This window comes from Emydura macquarii, unplaced genomic scaffold (assembly GCF_026122565.2).
Source record: "Emydura macquarii macquarii isolate MOO-44397 ecotype Brisbane River unplaced genomic scaffold, CSIRO-AGI_Emac_v2 contig_3470, whole genome shotgun sequence".
Lineage (NCBI taxonomy): Eukaryota > Metazoa > Chordata > Testudines > Chelidae > Emydura > Emydura macquarii.
Genome location: NW_027133607.1, coordinates 9,518,927 through 9,534,230, shown reverse-complemented (window position 1 = coordinate 9,534,230; position 15,304 = coordinate 9,518,927). Strand labels below are relative to the sequence as shown.

General features: G+C 66.5%; 1 protein-coding gene across 2 annotated transcripts in view; it reads left to right on the top strand.

Moving 5' to 3' along the window:
- FLNC (filamin C) overlaps nt 1–15,304 on the top strand; it is a 40,840-nt gene that overhangs the window by 4,932 nt on the left and 20,604 nt on the right. For both annotated transcript variants that reach the window (XM_067534911.1, XM_067534912.1), the window contains exons 2-14: nt 3,826–4,077; nt 5,744–5,841; nt 6,354–6,504; nt 6,767–6,885; nt 7,334–7,411; nt 7,826–7,988; nt 8,099–8,299; nt 9,587–9,724; nt 10,121–10,247; nt 10,493–10,629; nt 10,802–10,995; nt 11,859–11,972; nt 15,029–15,172. In XM_067534911.1, the coding sequence (XP_067391012.1) occupies nt 3,826–4,077; nt 5,744–5,841; nt 6,354–6,504; nt 6,767–6,885; nt 7,334–7,411; nt 7,826–7,988; nt 8,099–8,299; nt 9,587–9,724; nt 10,121–10,247; nt 10,493–10,629; nt 10,802–10,995; nt 11,859–11,972; nt 15,029–15,172 (1,916 nt within the window). The remainder of the gene's footprint in view (nt 1–3,825; nt 4,078–5,743; nt 5,842–6,353; nt 6,505–6,766; nt 6,886–7,333; nt 7,412–7,825; nt 7,989–8,098; nt 8,300–9,586; nt 9,725–10,120; nt 10,248–10,492; nt 10,630–10,801; nt 10,996–11,858; nt 11,973–15,028; nt 15,173–15,304) is intronic.

Below are 15,304 nucleotides of genomic sequence, written 5' to 3'. Positions count from 1 at the left end.
CGATTCAGGGGGGGCCACGACACACGAAAGGGCCCGCGCCTCCGTCTGTCCGTCTGTCCATCCATCTGTCCCCCGGCTCCTCCGTCTGTCCATCCCCCACCCCCCTCGCCTCCGTCTGTCTGTCCCCTCACCCTGGGCCCATCCCACCCTGCCGCTGCCTCGGCTCTGCCTCCCCGCCCTTCCGTGCCAGGCAGCCGGGCCGCGGTGCCCCGGGTGGGGTGGGCCCCGGGAGATGGTGACGCCGAGCGGCCGCGTGTCTCCCCTGGCGCGGGGGCGTCGTGCCGCGGGCCAGGCCCCTCCGCCCCCGGGCCGGGCCGCTCCGCGCTGACCTCAGGCCTCAGCAATGAGAGGGGGCGGCCGGAGCCGCGAGGCCGGACAGCTGAGCTTCCCCTGGCGCCGGGGCTGGGAAAGTCTCCCGGCCGCTCGCCCCGGGCCCGTCCCGGCTGGGCCGAGCGCGGGGCCGGGATGGACCCGTCGGCCGGGGCAGGACTGGAGGCGCCGGGTCCCCCCGCCACATCCGGCTGCTCTGGCAGCGCCTCTTCCCGGCCCAGCTGGGCCATAAACCCTCTGGTGTCTGGCCTGGCCCTTCTCCCCTGCCCCCTGCCTGCCCCACGTCTGTCTGTCTGTCTGTCTGTCTGTCCCATGGGCGCTGACAAGAGGCAGGTGCCAGCCGCCCCCCCCGTGATCTCCCCCTGAGCCTGGTGTGTCTGAGTCTTGTAAACTCGTTCCACGCATGGAACCGGTGTGTTGGGGACCTGGATGGGGCGGGGGGGACGGACCCTGGAGGGGAAACCCTGGGCAGCCGTGGGTCTAACCCTAGCTCTGGGGGGCCGGATGGGGGGGGGGGGCCTCGCGTGGCACTGGCGCCGGGGCCTGCCAAGCGGCTCACACGCCCGTATGAAATCAGCCGTCAGAAATGCAGCCGCGGGGCCGGGCAGGGGACCCCGCAGCCCAGCTGGGCGCAGGTGGTCGCTGTCTCCAGCCGCCGCCCTCTCCTGACGTGGGTTTCGGGGGGGACCCTCCCACTGCGTGGATGGGCAGGAAAAGGGGGATCTGACTGTGGCCTCCCCCCCCCCGTGTGTGTGTGTCTGGGGGGGTTAGGACCAGAGCAGGTGTAGCTCAAGGGGGGGCTCCCCCGGCAGGGTTTACCCACGGTGCCCCTAACACTGGGCTGTGCCAGGGCACCTGCCCCCCCCCCCGACTTCCCCCCCCCACCGTGAGGGCTGGGCTCGTGTCTTGTGCCTGCAGCGAGCTGTTCATCACAGGACACGTTGCAGACTGCAGTGCAGCCGCTTCTGGGGTGGAATGCAGCGGCCGGCTGGCAGCCACCAGTAACGCTGCCTGGGGGCGGCGGGCAGGGGGAGGAGATGGAGACAAGCTCGATCTGGCCCTGAGAGCAGGAGGGGGGGTCGCTGCAGCTGGGGCATGGGGCCGGCCCGGACTGAGCCCCGCTCCCTGGGAACAAAGGGGCCAGTTTCTCGGGGGCACCCCCGGCCCAGCTGCTGCCCGGCTGCTGGCCCCTCTGCAGTGAACAGCTGAGCGGCTCCCTTTGGTGGGCTGTGGCTGCTGGGGGGGGGCTTGGGAACTGCAGCTGTTCCCCCCCCCCCCCGAGAGCCCAGCCCCCCCAGCCGGAACAAATCAGGCTTCAATCCCTGGCACTGTGATTGCCGGAGCTCGGGGCGGCGGGGGGGGGGCGCTCTGGGCCCACCCTCCCCAGTCGCCCCATCCTGGCCTGAACCCCTCCCCAGCAGCGCTCCCCTCCCCAGCAGTGCTCCTCTTTGGGGGGGGGGAGGGGAGCTCCCGGTTCTGGGCCAGGGGAACCCCCCGGCCGGAGAGGGACCGAGGCTGGCAGGGCAGGATGCCCGGCCAGTGCTGGGCACAGGACCCAGCCCCGCTGCACCTGCTGGGGGGGGGCAGGGAAAGGGGTCCCCTTCAGCTACGGCTCCCCTGCTCTGCCCCCCTCCCCTGCTCTCCCTGACCCTCCCCCCCCCCACAGGGGATCGATGGAGCCCAGCTGGGAACATCTGCAGCCCATTTCCTCCCTGGGCCAAATCCAATCCTCTGCCCCTCCCCCACCTGCTGGGGTGCCACGGCCCAGAGCCCCCCCTCGCCTACCTCCCGGCTCCCCTCCCCCATGCCCCGCATGGTACAGCTGGAGGGAGGCTACAGAGCCAAGGAGGGAGGAGATCCAGGCCTTGCAGGGGGAGGGGGGCTGGTGACCAGGGGCTATAGCGGGTGGGGGGGTCTAGTGATTAGAGCGGAAGGGCTGGGAGCCAGGACTCCTGGGTTCCTGGCTGTGGGAGGGGAGTGAAATCTAATGGTGGGAGTGGGGGGACGGGGGTGTTGTTAGTGCTAATTCCCCTTGGAAAAACAACACGCACGGGGTGAGCTACGGCCCCCGGGGTGTGCGCTGAAATGCAGCCACCTCTGGGGTGAGGCGCAGCCGCCACGTAACGCTCCCAGTGTGAGACAGGCAGAGGGGGCTTGGGAGGGCAGAGCCGGCATCCAGGGTCCACACCCCACACTCGGGGCACCGTCACCAAGCAGGAGCGGCCTGGCCAGGGGGCACCCCCTGTATGGCCGAGGCACTGGGCTAGCGCTGACCCGACCCGCCTGGTGCCCAGGAACCAGCCCCCGAGAAATGCTGCTTCCTCCCGCGTCGGCATTTCAGGCTCCCCCATTGGCCCAGAGACGCAGAGCTGGGGATTGCTGGGAGAGCCCTCTGCTGGCTGGAAGCAGGACTTTCCAGCTGTGTGTCAGAGGCCCCGTAGCGCTAAGCACTGCCGGGGATTCTCTCGCAGCCTGGCCTTTCGAAGCAGGAGGCCCGGTGGGGGGTGGGAGGGTGGGTGGCCGGCGTGACAGCGTGGAGTGGGGTCCCCGGGGGCAGAGAACGGAGGCTCGGGTGGACATAAAGGGACAAGGAGATCGTCGCAGGGGGCAGGAGCTGCAGTGGGGGGGGGGCAGGGATCCTTGGGGCAGCTCCTGGGACCCGGCTGGATTAGAGGTGTTCATCCCCCCCACCCACCCCGGGGCACCCCCTGTTCCCTGCTGAGCCTAATGCCCGGTGTGTGGGGGGGTCCCTGGTCCAGAGCTCGGGTAGGTGCCCCCCCCCCCGCCAGCTCTGCTCTTGGCCGGCTGCTGCTGCTGGGCCGGGCGCGTGTTTATGGAAAGAGTGAGGAGGAGGAGGGGTCTGGGCCGCGCATTGTTCCCGGCCCCACGGGGCCCGCGTGGCTCCTGGAATCTGGGGCTAGCCCGGGGCCAGAGCACAGGGAGCAGCACCGGCGGGGGGGGGGAACATCCCTGCCCTGCACCCCCCGCAGCCCCTGAGCGGGTCGTTGCCAGCATATGCAGGGGGCTGGTCTGCAGCCCCTGCCCCCATGGCCAGCCTGTCCCCCCCTGCCCCCCCCACACCTAGGGGCAGAGCAAGCAGGACAAGGGGGAGGCTGTGGAGTGTCGCCGTGGGAGGGGCTGTTGGGGGGTGTGGACATTGGGGGGGCAGGGTTCATCCAGGGGCAGGAGGAGGCCATAGGACAGGAGCTGGGGGGGCAGATTGGGGGAGGGGACCAGATCCCACAACACCCCATGGCCCCAGCTGGAGGCCGGCCTGGGGAGCCATCGGCTGGGGGGTGGGGGCGCCAGGCCATTGTGGGGGAGCCCCCCAGCTGCCCAGTCTGGGGCTCCTGTTGGGGTGGGGGGAGCACTGGCCATGGGGGGCTGAACGAGCTGCCTCGGGTCGGGCAGCCGGACGGGGGAGGCGAGGGGCTACTGGGGGGCTGCGGGTTGGGAGTGAGGGGCCCCCCCAACTCACCCCCGCTTGCCCCGCAGACAGTAAAGCCATCGTGGACGGGAACCTGAAGCTGATCCTGGGCCTGGTGTGGACGCTCATCCTGCACTACTCCATCTCCATGCCCATGTGGGAGGACGAGGACGAGCCGGACGACGCCAAGAAGCAGACGCCCAAGCAGCGGCTGCTGGGCTGGATCCAGAACAAGGTGCCCCAGCTGCCCATCACCAACTTCCACCGCGACTGGCAGGACGGCAAGGCCCTGGGGGCCCTGGTGGACAACTGCGCCCCGGGTGAGTGCGCCCCCGTGCGCCCCCTGCGCCCTCCTGCACCCCCCCTGCGCCCTCCTGCACCCCCATATGCCCCCTGTACCCCAACACATCTCCTGTGCCCCCTGCAGCCCTGTACATCTCCTGTACCCGCCCTGTACCCCCATACAGCCCCTGTACCCGCCCTGTACCCCCATACAGCCCCTGTACCCACCCTGTACCCCCATACACCCTCCTATACACCCTCTTGGTGCACTGCCTGGCCCCCCTGTACATTTCCTGTCCTCACCCCATACACCCCCTGTATCCCCTGTACCCCTGTACCCCTGTACCTGCCATGTACACCCCCTGTACACTCAGCTGCCCTGTACACACCCCCGTAAACCCCCCTACAAATTCCCCCCACGGACACCCCGCCCTATACAAAGAACCCTGCAGACGTCCCGTCTACAGTCCCTGTTCACCCCCGCAGACGCCCCCTAACACCACCGGTACCCCCCACCGTGTCCCCCTCTGCCCCCCGACACACAGCGCCTGTACACCCCCCGGTCACACACACCAACCCCCGTCGCCCTACGCCACACACAGCCATGGGCCCCCAGACAGGTGCCCCCCCCCCAGAACACTCCAGTGCAGATCAGCTCCCCCGACACGTGCGCCCCCCCCCGCTGTCACACACGCAGGCGTGGCCGCCCCCCCACCCCTGGAGGCCTGCCCATGCCGGCGGTGGGCACCGTGCCAGAGCCAGGCAGACACTAGCCAGGCTCCCCGGCTCCGCAGCCAGCGCCGGCCGCTCGCCAGGGCTGCGTGTGTAACAGCAGCTGCGAAGGGTCCTTATATGTAGATAGCGCCCGGCCGCCCGCCCCCCTGCAGCCCCGGGCCGGCCCCCTGCCCTGCGGTGGGGAAATCCCCGGGCTTCCCTTCCCAGTGCAGACAGGAGGCTGGCGCCCGGGCGCTGAGCCCCGGGGCTATGCCAGGCCCGATCCGTGCTGGGGGCCTAGCCGAGCCCCCACCCCGGCGCTGCCCCTGCCCACTCCCTGGCGCGCCCACCCATGGCTTGGGGGGGGTCCCCCAGCTCCCCATCCCGCCCTGCGCTGGCAGGCAGCTGCCACGTCCCACCCCAGAGGGGGCTGCATTTCAGTGCTGGGGGGTGTGGGGGCCGTGGGGCGGGGGGGGGGGGACATGGGACCACGCGGTGGGTGGCTCTGGGGGGCTATTATTTAGAACAGGCCAATTCTCTGCCCCTCGCTGCCTGGGCGCTCAGGGCACCCCACATGTTCTCAGCCTGGCTGGGGGGTGGGCGGGGCCAGGCCGGGCTAGTACAACCCCCCTCCCCACTGCATGGCACAGATGGGGAAACTGAGGCACGCCCAGAGCCAGGCTAAGCGCACTCCCTCCACAGGCTGGAGAGGAGCGGGGAAGAAACCGTCCGGGGTCCATGCTGGGGGGTGCAGGAATCTGGCTCCGGTTCTGCTCCTTCCCCCCCCCCTCCAAAGTGTGTGGGGGGGGCTCCCGTGCCGGAGGGGTTCCCGGTGATCCAGGCGTCCCCCGACCCAGAGCCGCGGTGGTGCCGGGGAAGCCCACAATGCCCCATTGTCCTCAGCTCTCCCGGCCGACATATCTTTCCTCCAAGGCCGGGCCCGCCCCACGCCGCCCGCCTGACTCTCTCTGCCCCCTGCCTTCCCCGCAGGCCTGTGCCCGGACTGGGAGACCTGGGACCCCAACCAGCCGGTGGAGAACGCCCGGGAAGCCATGCAGCAGGCAGACGACTGGCTGGGCGTGCCCCAGGTACCGGGGCCCCCGCCGCGCTGGGGGACACACGGGACCCCCGGGCACCGTTCTCAGGGCTGGGGGGCAGGGCAGGAAGCCAGGCGAGGGGCACGGCCCCCCACAGCCAGCACCCCGGGAACCAGCAGGGCCTGGCGGGGGGACGCCCCGGGGGAGCCTGTCCCTGGCCATGGAGCCTGGGGGTGTCACCGCAGCTTCGTTGGGGGCCTGTCACTGGCAAAGCAGTGTCCCCTTGGGTGTGGGGGGCGACGGGGTGGGCACGGTACCCCCCCCCCGTGTGTGGGAGGCTATGGGCCAGGCACGGCCCTCCTGTGTGTGGGAGGGGGGCCACGGGGCAGGCACACACGGAGCCCCATTTGCAGGCGGCGGGGGCTCTTGGGGGTGGGTTGGGGCAGGGGGATCTCGGGGGGGTGTCGGGGGCGGAGGGTTCTCAGGGGACACGTCAGGGCGGGGGGCTCTTGGGGGGGGCGGGGGGCTCTGAGGCAGGCCCTGAGCCGCGTCCGGCCCCGCAGGTGATCGCCCCGGAGGAGATCGTGGACCCCGACGTGGACGAACACTCCGTCATGACCTACCTGTCCCAGTTCCCCAAGGCCAAGCTGAAGCCGGGGGCCCCCCTGCGCTCCAAGCAGCTGAACCCCAAGAAAGCCATCGCCTACGGCCCCGGTACCCCTCTGCCCGGCCGGCCCCCCGCAGCCTGGAACGCCCGGGGGGTGCACCTGGGGCAGGGGGATCCGCCCCACGGGTGCCTGGGGGGCAGGGCTGCAGGGAGGGGGGCAGGGCACAACGGAGGGGAGGGGGCAGGAATTGGGGGCGGGGAAGGGACAGGGGAAGGGGCCAGAAACCCTCCGGGCAGGTCAGGGGGGAAGCAGCCCCCGGGCGGGTGCCCCCTCCCCCCCGCCTGAGCCCCCTGTGCCCGGCGCTGCAGGGATCCAGCCGCACGGGAACACGGTGCTGAAGCCGGCCCAGTTCACGGTGGAGACCCTGGAGGCGGGGCTGGGCGAGGTGCTGGTGTACATCGAGGACCCCGAGGGACACACCGAGGAGGTAGGGGCCCCGGGGGGCCGGCCTCGCGCTCCCCCTCCCCCTTCCCAGGGAATCCCCCCTCTGCAGCGGGTGGGGCACATGGACACGCTGCAGGGTGTGATGGTGGTGGGGGGCTGGAAACCAGGACGCCTGGGTTCTCTCCCCAGCTCTGAGGGGGAAGTGGGGTTGACTGGTTAGAGCCGGGGGGGGGGGGGGCTAGGAGCCAGGACGCCTGGGTTCTCTCCCCAGCTCTGACCCCGATTCCCCGTGTGATCAACCCCTCCTCTACCTCCCTGCCTCAGTTTCCTCCTCTCTCTCCCGGGCACGGTGGCGCGAGGCGCCCTGTGACGCAGCAGGGTGTTGCCTGGGCTCTCCATGGGGCGGGGAACGGGTGAACAGCCCCCAGACCCCCCCTGCAGCCCCCCGGGCCACGGCGCCAGCCTCACCCCTCCGGGACCTTCCTCCGCAGGCCAAGGTGGTCGCCAACAACGACAAGAAGCGGACGTACTCCGTCACCTACGTGCCCAAGGTGGCCGGGCTCCACAAGGTGAGACCCCCGCCCGGCCGGAGCCCCCCGCCTGCCCCAGGGGGTGCGGAGAGCCCCCCAGACCATCAGGCCTGGCCCCCCAGACCATCAGGCCCCTCTGGCCAGCACCCGACCATCCAGAGCTACACAGCTCCTGTGCGAGGGTTGGGGGGTGACCCCCCACGTGCAGGGGGGTGGGGGTGGTTAGTTGTGCCGGGGTCAGGGTTTTCGTGCCCCTGTTGCCGTGTTCCCGTCCCCCACCCCAGAGGTGGCTGCATTCAGGAGCGTTCAGGCTGGAAAGCGCTCTGCCAGGACCGAAGGGCCGATGCAAACAGCAGCCCGGCCCCCTCCTCGCCATGGGGCCGTGCCCCCCGGCCACAGTACCCCCCCCCCCGGGCACGGTCGAGCTCACCCCGGGGCTCTCTCTCGGCCCAGGTCACGGTGCTGTTTGCCGGGCAGAACATCGACAAGAGCCCCTTCAACGTCAACGTGGGCATGGCGCTGGGAGACGCCAACAAGGTGACGGCGCGGGGGCCCGGCCTGGAGCCCGTGGGCAACGTGGCCAACAAGCCCACCTACTTCGACATCTACACGGCCGGTAGGCGCCCGGGGATGGGGGGCAGGCCGGGTGGAGGGGGCTGGCGGGCGCTCAGGGGGCTGGGGCCGCCCGGCCGGGGGCTGGTGCTCACGCTGCGTGTCTGGCGCCAGGCGCGGGCACGGGCGATGTGGGCGTGGTGATCGTGGACCCGCAGGGCCGGACCGACACCGTGGAGGTGGTGCTGGAGGACAAAGGAGACAGCATCTTCCGCTGCACCTACCGGCCGGTGCTGGAGGGGCCCCACACCGTCTGCGTGACCTTCGCCGGCGCCCAGATCCCCCGCAGCCCCTTCGCCGTCAACGTCTCGGAAGGTGAGTGCCCGGCCGCCGCCCGCGTTCTGCGCCAAGCCGCCAGCTGGCCGGGGGGCCGCCTCGGGCTAGCATTGACGTTCCCCGCCCCCCGGTACTCCACGGCTCTGTACCCCAGACAGCCTCTGCCCCCCCCGAGCCTGAGGGGTGGGTGGGCACATCTGGGGCACATCTGGGCTCTGGCAATGCCGGGCCCTCCCCATCCCTGCGCTGGAGGACTCCTTGCCATGGACAATCCCCCCTTCCCCCCCGTGGGGTGCTGACCCCTGGCCGGCCAGGAAGCACCTGTCCCTGGGAGGCGGCGCTCGGTGCTGTGCTGGGACCTGGAAACCCCGGGTGACCCCCCGTATCCTGCCGGCCCCGGCCCCGCTGCGCAAACAGGAATCCCTGACTCACCGCGGCTTCCTCCTGCTGCCCCGGCCGCCTGAGACCGAGGGGAGGGGCCTCTAGCGGCTTCCCCGCGCCCCAGTCACACTCAGCCCCACGGCGGGGGGGTAGTCAGGCCCCCGATGATACCAACCCCCCCAGGCCTTGGGGAGCTGGGCTCCTGCCCAGTGCGCCAGGCTGGGGTTGTGGTGCCCGGCGCCAGTGCCGCAGGAGGGCAGTGAGCCGGGGGCTCTCGGGGACACGGGCAGGAGCAGGGGGAAGGGCGCTGCCAGGCCGGGGCAAATGCGAGGGGGGCAGCCTGCCTCGGGCCCTGCTGCGTGACGCCTCCTGCCCCCAGGGGTGCCGGCAGGGGGCCGGGGGAGGGCACCCGTGCCCGGGGGTAAAGAGTGGCTGGCTGGCCCTGGCGCCTGGCCCATCGCACGAAACGGAGGCTGTGTCCCGGTTCCAGGATCCAGGCGGCCATGGGCACAGAGCAGGGGCTGGAGGAGGAGTAAACCGCCCCCCACCCTGCAGCTTCCAGCGGGGGGGGAGTCAGACAGATCCAGATGGGCCCATCCTGGCGAGGGCAGGGGGGACACAGAGCTTGGGGGGCAGGGCCAGCAGCAATGAGGGGCACTGACTGAGCAAAGGGAAATGCAGCCGCTCCCAGAAGGCAGCAAGGCCGAGCAGCCGGAGCAGAGCTGGGCGCCCTCACCCTGGCTTGCTCCGTGCCTCAGTTTACCCATTGGTAGACCACTGGCACCAGCGCCAGGGATCCCCCCCTGGGGGCCGGAGGGGGCGCTGCATGGCCTTGGAGGACCCTGGGTAGCGTCCCAGCCATGTGTGCATGTCGCTGGGGCCGGTTGGGGGCCTGAGACTCCGCCCCTCCCGCCCCCCACTAAGGTCTTTTCTCTCTCCCTGCAGCCTGCAACCCCAACGCCTGCCGGGCCGCGGGGCGCGGGCTGCAGCCCAAGGGCGTGCGGGTCAAGGAGTTGGCCGACTTCAAGGTGTACACCAAGGGCGCGGGCAGCGGCGAGCTGAAGGTCGTGGTCAAGGGGCCAAGTGAGTGCCGGGCCGGAGGGGAGGCTGTGCCGGGCGCCGTGGGTCCAGCCAAGCATGGCCGGGAAAGGAGTGGGGAGGGCCAGGGCCCTGGAGCATCATGGGAAAGACCCGTCCCGCTCCCTCTGCCTGCCCTAGGCCGGGGCGGAGCAGCACCCGGGCCAGAGCCCTGGGGAAACTGAGTCACCTGGGCGGCAGGCGGAGGAGAGCTGTCACTGTGTGATGCTGCTGCCCCCTGCTGGTTGGAACATGTCACACTGACCCCCCGTTCCCCAAAAGCTGGCCGGCTCCCCCAGCACTTGGCTTGTGGGAGCTGCCGGGACAGGGCAGGGCAAGGCAGGGCAGGGCGTGGCCCGGCTCAGCTCGGCTCTCACCGCCGCCGCGCCCCTCTCTCTGCAGAAGGCACGGAGGAGCCGGTGAAGGTGCGGGAGGCTGGCGACGGGGTTTACGCCTGTGACTACTACCCCGTGGTGCCCGGCAAATACGTGGTGTCCATCTCCTGGGGCGGCTGCAGCATCCCCCGCAGGTAAGGGGCCACTCGGCGCCCACGCTGATCCCCACGGCGCATCATGGGCCCCTGGGCTAGTGCCGGAGCCTCGCACGCCCGGGTGAAGCGGGAGCAGAGGGTGGGAGCTGGCAGGTTCCTGCCCCGTTTCCTTCTGTGCTCCCGAGCCAGGGAGCAGCCTGAGCCCTGTCACGCTCGTCACGCTAGTGGCGCCACGGTCGCCAGGCAGACGGCCCCTGGGCTCTGACCCTCTGTCTCCTCCACAGCCCCTTCGAGGTGCAGGTGGCGCCGGAGCCGGGCACCCAGAAAGTGCGGGCCTGGGGCCCGGGCCTGGAGACCGGCATGGTGGGCAAATCGGCCGACTTCGTGGTGGAGGCGATTGGCACCGAAGTGGGGACGCTGGGTAAGCGAGCGGGTGGCGAGGCCCGGGGCGGGGCGCACGGAAGGACTTTGCAGACCTCAGCCATCCTCCTGGGGCAGGCATGGCCGGTCGGCTCCTTCCAGGGCTGGCTGTGGCACGGGGGGGGGGAGTCCCATCTCAGCTGCTGATGCCGGCTCCCCGCCTCCCTTGGCAGGCTTCTCCATCGAGGGCCCGTCGCAGGCCAAGATCGAGTGTGACGACAAGGGGGACGGCTCGTGCGACGTCCGCTACTGGCCTACGGAGCCCGGCGAGTATGCCGTGCATGTCATCTGCGACGACGAGGACATCAAAGACAGCCCCTTCATCGCCCACATCAAGCCGGCCACCAACGAGTACTTCCCGGAGAAGGTACCGGCGCCCCCGGCCCTGCCCGGTCCTCCCCAGCCGCCATGGGGGGCTTCTCCCCCGCCCCGGCCCCTGGCACTTGAGCCTCTCCACTAGCTCGGTGCAGTACGGGGCCCATGACCTGTAGCCGAGCAGGTCCCATCCCATCCATCTCTAGCCCCTTCATGGCGTCACCGGTGTCTCCCGGCCATCCAGCCCACTGTGGGGAGATCCGCACTCACAGTCGTCCCATCTCTGGGCAGCTCCCTGGCCCGTGGGCCCCCCACTGGGCCCCGCCATGGCTGCCAGGAGATGCTGGCTGAGGGGCACGACGGAGCACCCGCTGCCCGGGTCGCCGGGGGCTGGATCTCTGCTCCCTCGCCTCCACCGGAGCGTCTCCCCCTGGTGGGGCTCTTGCTCACCCATCCCCACGGCGGCCACGGAGCCAGGGCGGCTGCCATGCCAGGCTGCCTGGCCCCCTGCCCCTGGCTCTCGTTAACCCCCCAGCTGTCCCTGGTTTGTCTCGCCTTTTGGCCGCCTGCCGGTTCCCCCACACCGGCTGGTCCCCTCTCCCCCTGCCTCCCCGGGCGTTGGGGTCCCCTCTCCGGAGCCTGAAATTGAGATGGGAAACTGAGGAAAGATCCTCTCTGGGGGCCCTGGCTGGCTTAGTGCGGCGGGGAATGGGACATGGGGACTTTCCCCTCCAGGGGATGCCAGGTCCAATACAGCCCCTCCCCTCCCCGCATGCACCCCAGCACAGACACCCTCTCAGCTCAGCACTGATGCTCCACGGGGTGAGGGGGTCCCTGTGCACCCCAGCCCACCCTTCCCGGCCGTGCGTTCCTGGCGGGCTGCCTGCCTGAGTCCTCGGCACTTTCCCGTGGCAGGTGAAGGCCTTTGGGCCAGGCCTGGAGCCCACCGGCTGCATCGTGGACAAGCCGGCGGAGTTCACCATCGACGCGCGGGGAGCAGGGAAAGCCGAGCTCAAGATCTACGCCCAGGTAGGAGGGCCCCCCGCGGCGGGGGTCTCAGCGCGGGGGCCAGCCCTGGGAGCTCTGGGCAGGGCATCCTGGGCAGTGGTCCCTGCTGATGAACGAAGCATCACCCAGAGGGTGGATTTCTCCGTGGGGACCGTACTGCACCGGGGGGGGTGCATGGTGGGAATTTCACAGCCAGCGTTGGCCACTGCTGGAGACCAGGAGCCTGGACTAGATGGAGCCAGGGGCTGATCTGGTGCAGCAGGGGGGCGGGAGGCCAGGGGAGATGAACATCAGAATGGCCAGACTGGGTCAGACCAATGGTCCATCCAGCCCAGTGTCCTGTCTGCCGACAGCGGCCAACGCCAGGTGCTTCAGAGGGAAGGAGCAGAACAGGTGATCCTCAAGTGATCCCTCCCCTGCAGTCAGAGGTTTAGAGACACCCCGGGCATGGGGTTGCATCCCTGACTATCATGGCTAATAGCCACTGACGGACCTACCGTCCATGGATGTATCTAATTCTTTTCCGAACCCAGTTATATTTTTGGCCTTCACAGCATCCTCTAGCAAGGAGTTCCACAGGTTGACTGTGTGTTGTGTGAAGAAAGACTTCCTTTCATTTGCTTGAAACCTGCTGCCTCTTCATTTCATCGGGTGACTCCTGGTTCTGGGGTTATGTGAAGGGGTAAATGACATTTCCCTATTCACTTTCTGCAACCTGGTCCTCTGTCATAACCCCCCTTAGTCGGCTCTCTTCCAAGCTGAACAACCCCAATCTGTTTACTCTCTCCCCACATGGAAGTTGTTCCCCACCCCTAACTATTTTTATCAACTTTCTCAGCACCTTTTCCATGCATTTATATGGAGGCGTTATGATATTTTCTCTCTCATCCTTTTCCTAATGGTTCCTATCATTCTGTTAGCGTTGTTGCTGCTGCTGCACATCGACTGGATGTTTTCAGAGACCTATCCACGGGGCCTCCTAGATCTCTTTCTTGGGTGGTAGCAGCTAATATAGACCCCATCATTTTATATGTAGAGTTGGGATTATGTTTTCCAATGTGCATTACTTTGCGTTTATCAACATGGAATTTCACCGGCCTTTTTGTTACCCAGTCACCCCGTTTTGCGAGACCCTTTTGTAACTTTTTGCAGGCTGCTTTGGACTTATCTGTCCTGAGTACTTTTGTATCATCTGCAAACTTTGCCACTTCATTGTTAACCCCTTTTTCCAGATCTTTTATAAATGTGTTGAACAGCACAGGTCAGGACAGACCCCTGGGGGACCCTGCTATTTACCTCTCTCCACTGTGGAAACTAACCCTTTATTCCTACCCTTTGTTTTCTATCTTTTAACCAGTTACTGATCCAGGAGACCTTCCCTCTTATGCCACGATCGCTTACTTTGACTAAGAGGCTTAGATAAGGGACCTTGTCAAAGGCTTTCTAAAAGTCCAAGTACACTATATCCACTGGATCACCCTTGTCCACATGCTTGATGACCTCCTCAAAGAATTCTAGTAGATTGGTGAAGCATGATTTTCCTTTACAAAAATCATGTTAACTTTTCCTTAATGAATCATGTTCATGTGTGTGTCTGATAATTCTGTTCATCACGATAGTTTCAACCAATTTGCCTGGTACTGAAATTAGGCTTACTGGCCTGTAATTGCTGGGGTCGCCTCTGGAGCCTTTTTTATAAATGGCATCACATGAGCGATCCTCCAGTCATCTGGTGCTGATTTAAATGCTAGGTTACACGCCACAATTAGTAGTCCTGCAATTTCACATCTGAGTTCCTTCAGCATTCTTGGGTGGATCCCATCTGGTCCTGGTGACTTATTACTGTTTAATTTATCAGTTTGTTCCAAAACCTCCTCCAGTGACACCTCAGCCTGGGACAGTTCCTCAGATTTGTCACCTAAAAAGAATGGCTCCGGTTTGGGACTCTCCCTCACACCCTCAGCCATGAAGACTGATGCAAATAGTTCATGTAATGTCTCCACAATAGCCTTGTCTTCCTTGAGTGCCCCTCTGGCATCTCGATCGTCCAGCGGCCTGGCTGATTGTTTAGCAGCTTCCTGCTTCTGACGTACTGAAACGTATTTTTTGCTGTTAATTTTTGAGTCTTTGGCTAGTTGCTCTTCAAATTCTTTCTTGGCCTGCCTAATTATCCTCTTACACTTCACTTGCCGGAGTTTATGCTCCTTTCTATTTTCCTCAGCAGGATTTCAGTGCCAATGCCTTTTTTTGCCTCTGCTTCTTTCACTGTGTTGTTTAGCCCTGGTGGCACTTTTTTGGCCCTCTGACCACAGCTGTTAAATGTAATTCTATTCTGGGCGCGATTCCTGAGCAGTTCAGTTATATTCACCTCTTGGACCAGATCCTGTGCTCCACTGAGGACTAAATCAAGACTTGCCTCTCCCCTCACGGCTTCCAGGACAAGCTGCTCCAAGAAACAGACATTTATGGTGTCAAGACATTTTATCTCTGTATCCCGTCCCGCGGTGACGTGCTCAGTCAATATGGGGAGAGTTGAAATCTCCCATTATTACTGGGTTTTCTATTTTTATAGCCCCTGTCATCTCCCAGAGCATTTCACAGCCGCTGTCACCATCCTGGACAGGTGGTCAGTGATACATCCCTACTTGCATCTCGACCGCTGTTCTCCTATTAGTCAAGGCTGGGATTTCTCTCCGGAGAGACAGTTGGATTCATTTAGGATTCTTTTTACTCGGAAATGATCAAATCTTTACTGTAAAATCCGTCAGGCCCATGGTCTGAAGCAGCCGGCAGGCAGGATACCGGGCCAGATGGGCCCATGGTCTGATCTGGGGCAGCGGAGGGGTGGGGACATTGAGCCAGACACGCCGTAAATCCAATCCAATGCGACCTGTTTTGTCCCGGATCCCCCAGACCACGTGGCACCAGTGGGGTGCCAGCCACAGACCTGTCCTGTGCGGTGCCTGGCTCCCCGGGGAACGGGGGGAACCAGAGGATGGGGGGGGCGTCTCCTGGCCCGCAGAGTGGGGCAGGGAGGTGACCTTCGCCCCGCGGCTGAGCTCCCCTCGCACCTGCAGGACGCCGAGGGCTGCCCCATCGACATCAAGATCAAAGACAACGGGGACAACACCTTCCACTGCGTCTACGTGCCCGCCAAGGCCATCAAGCACACCATCATCATCTCCTGGGGCGGGGTCAACGTGCCCAAGAGCCCCTTCCGGGTGAGTGACCCCCCTGCCCCTCGCTGGGGGGCCGGGAGCGCCGTCGAGCAGGGGCGCGCCGAGGGTGGCGGTGGCCTGGTGGGAGGTCATTGCAGAGCACTGCCCCTCGGCCGAGGGGGCTCGGGATTTGGG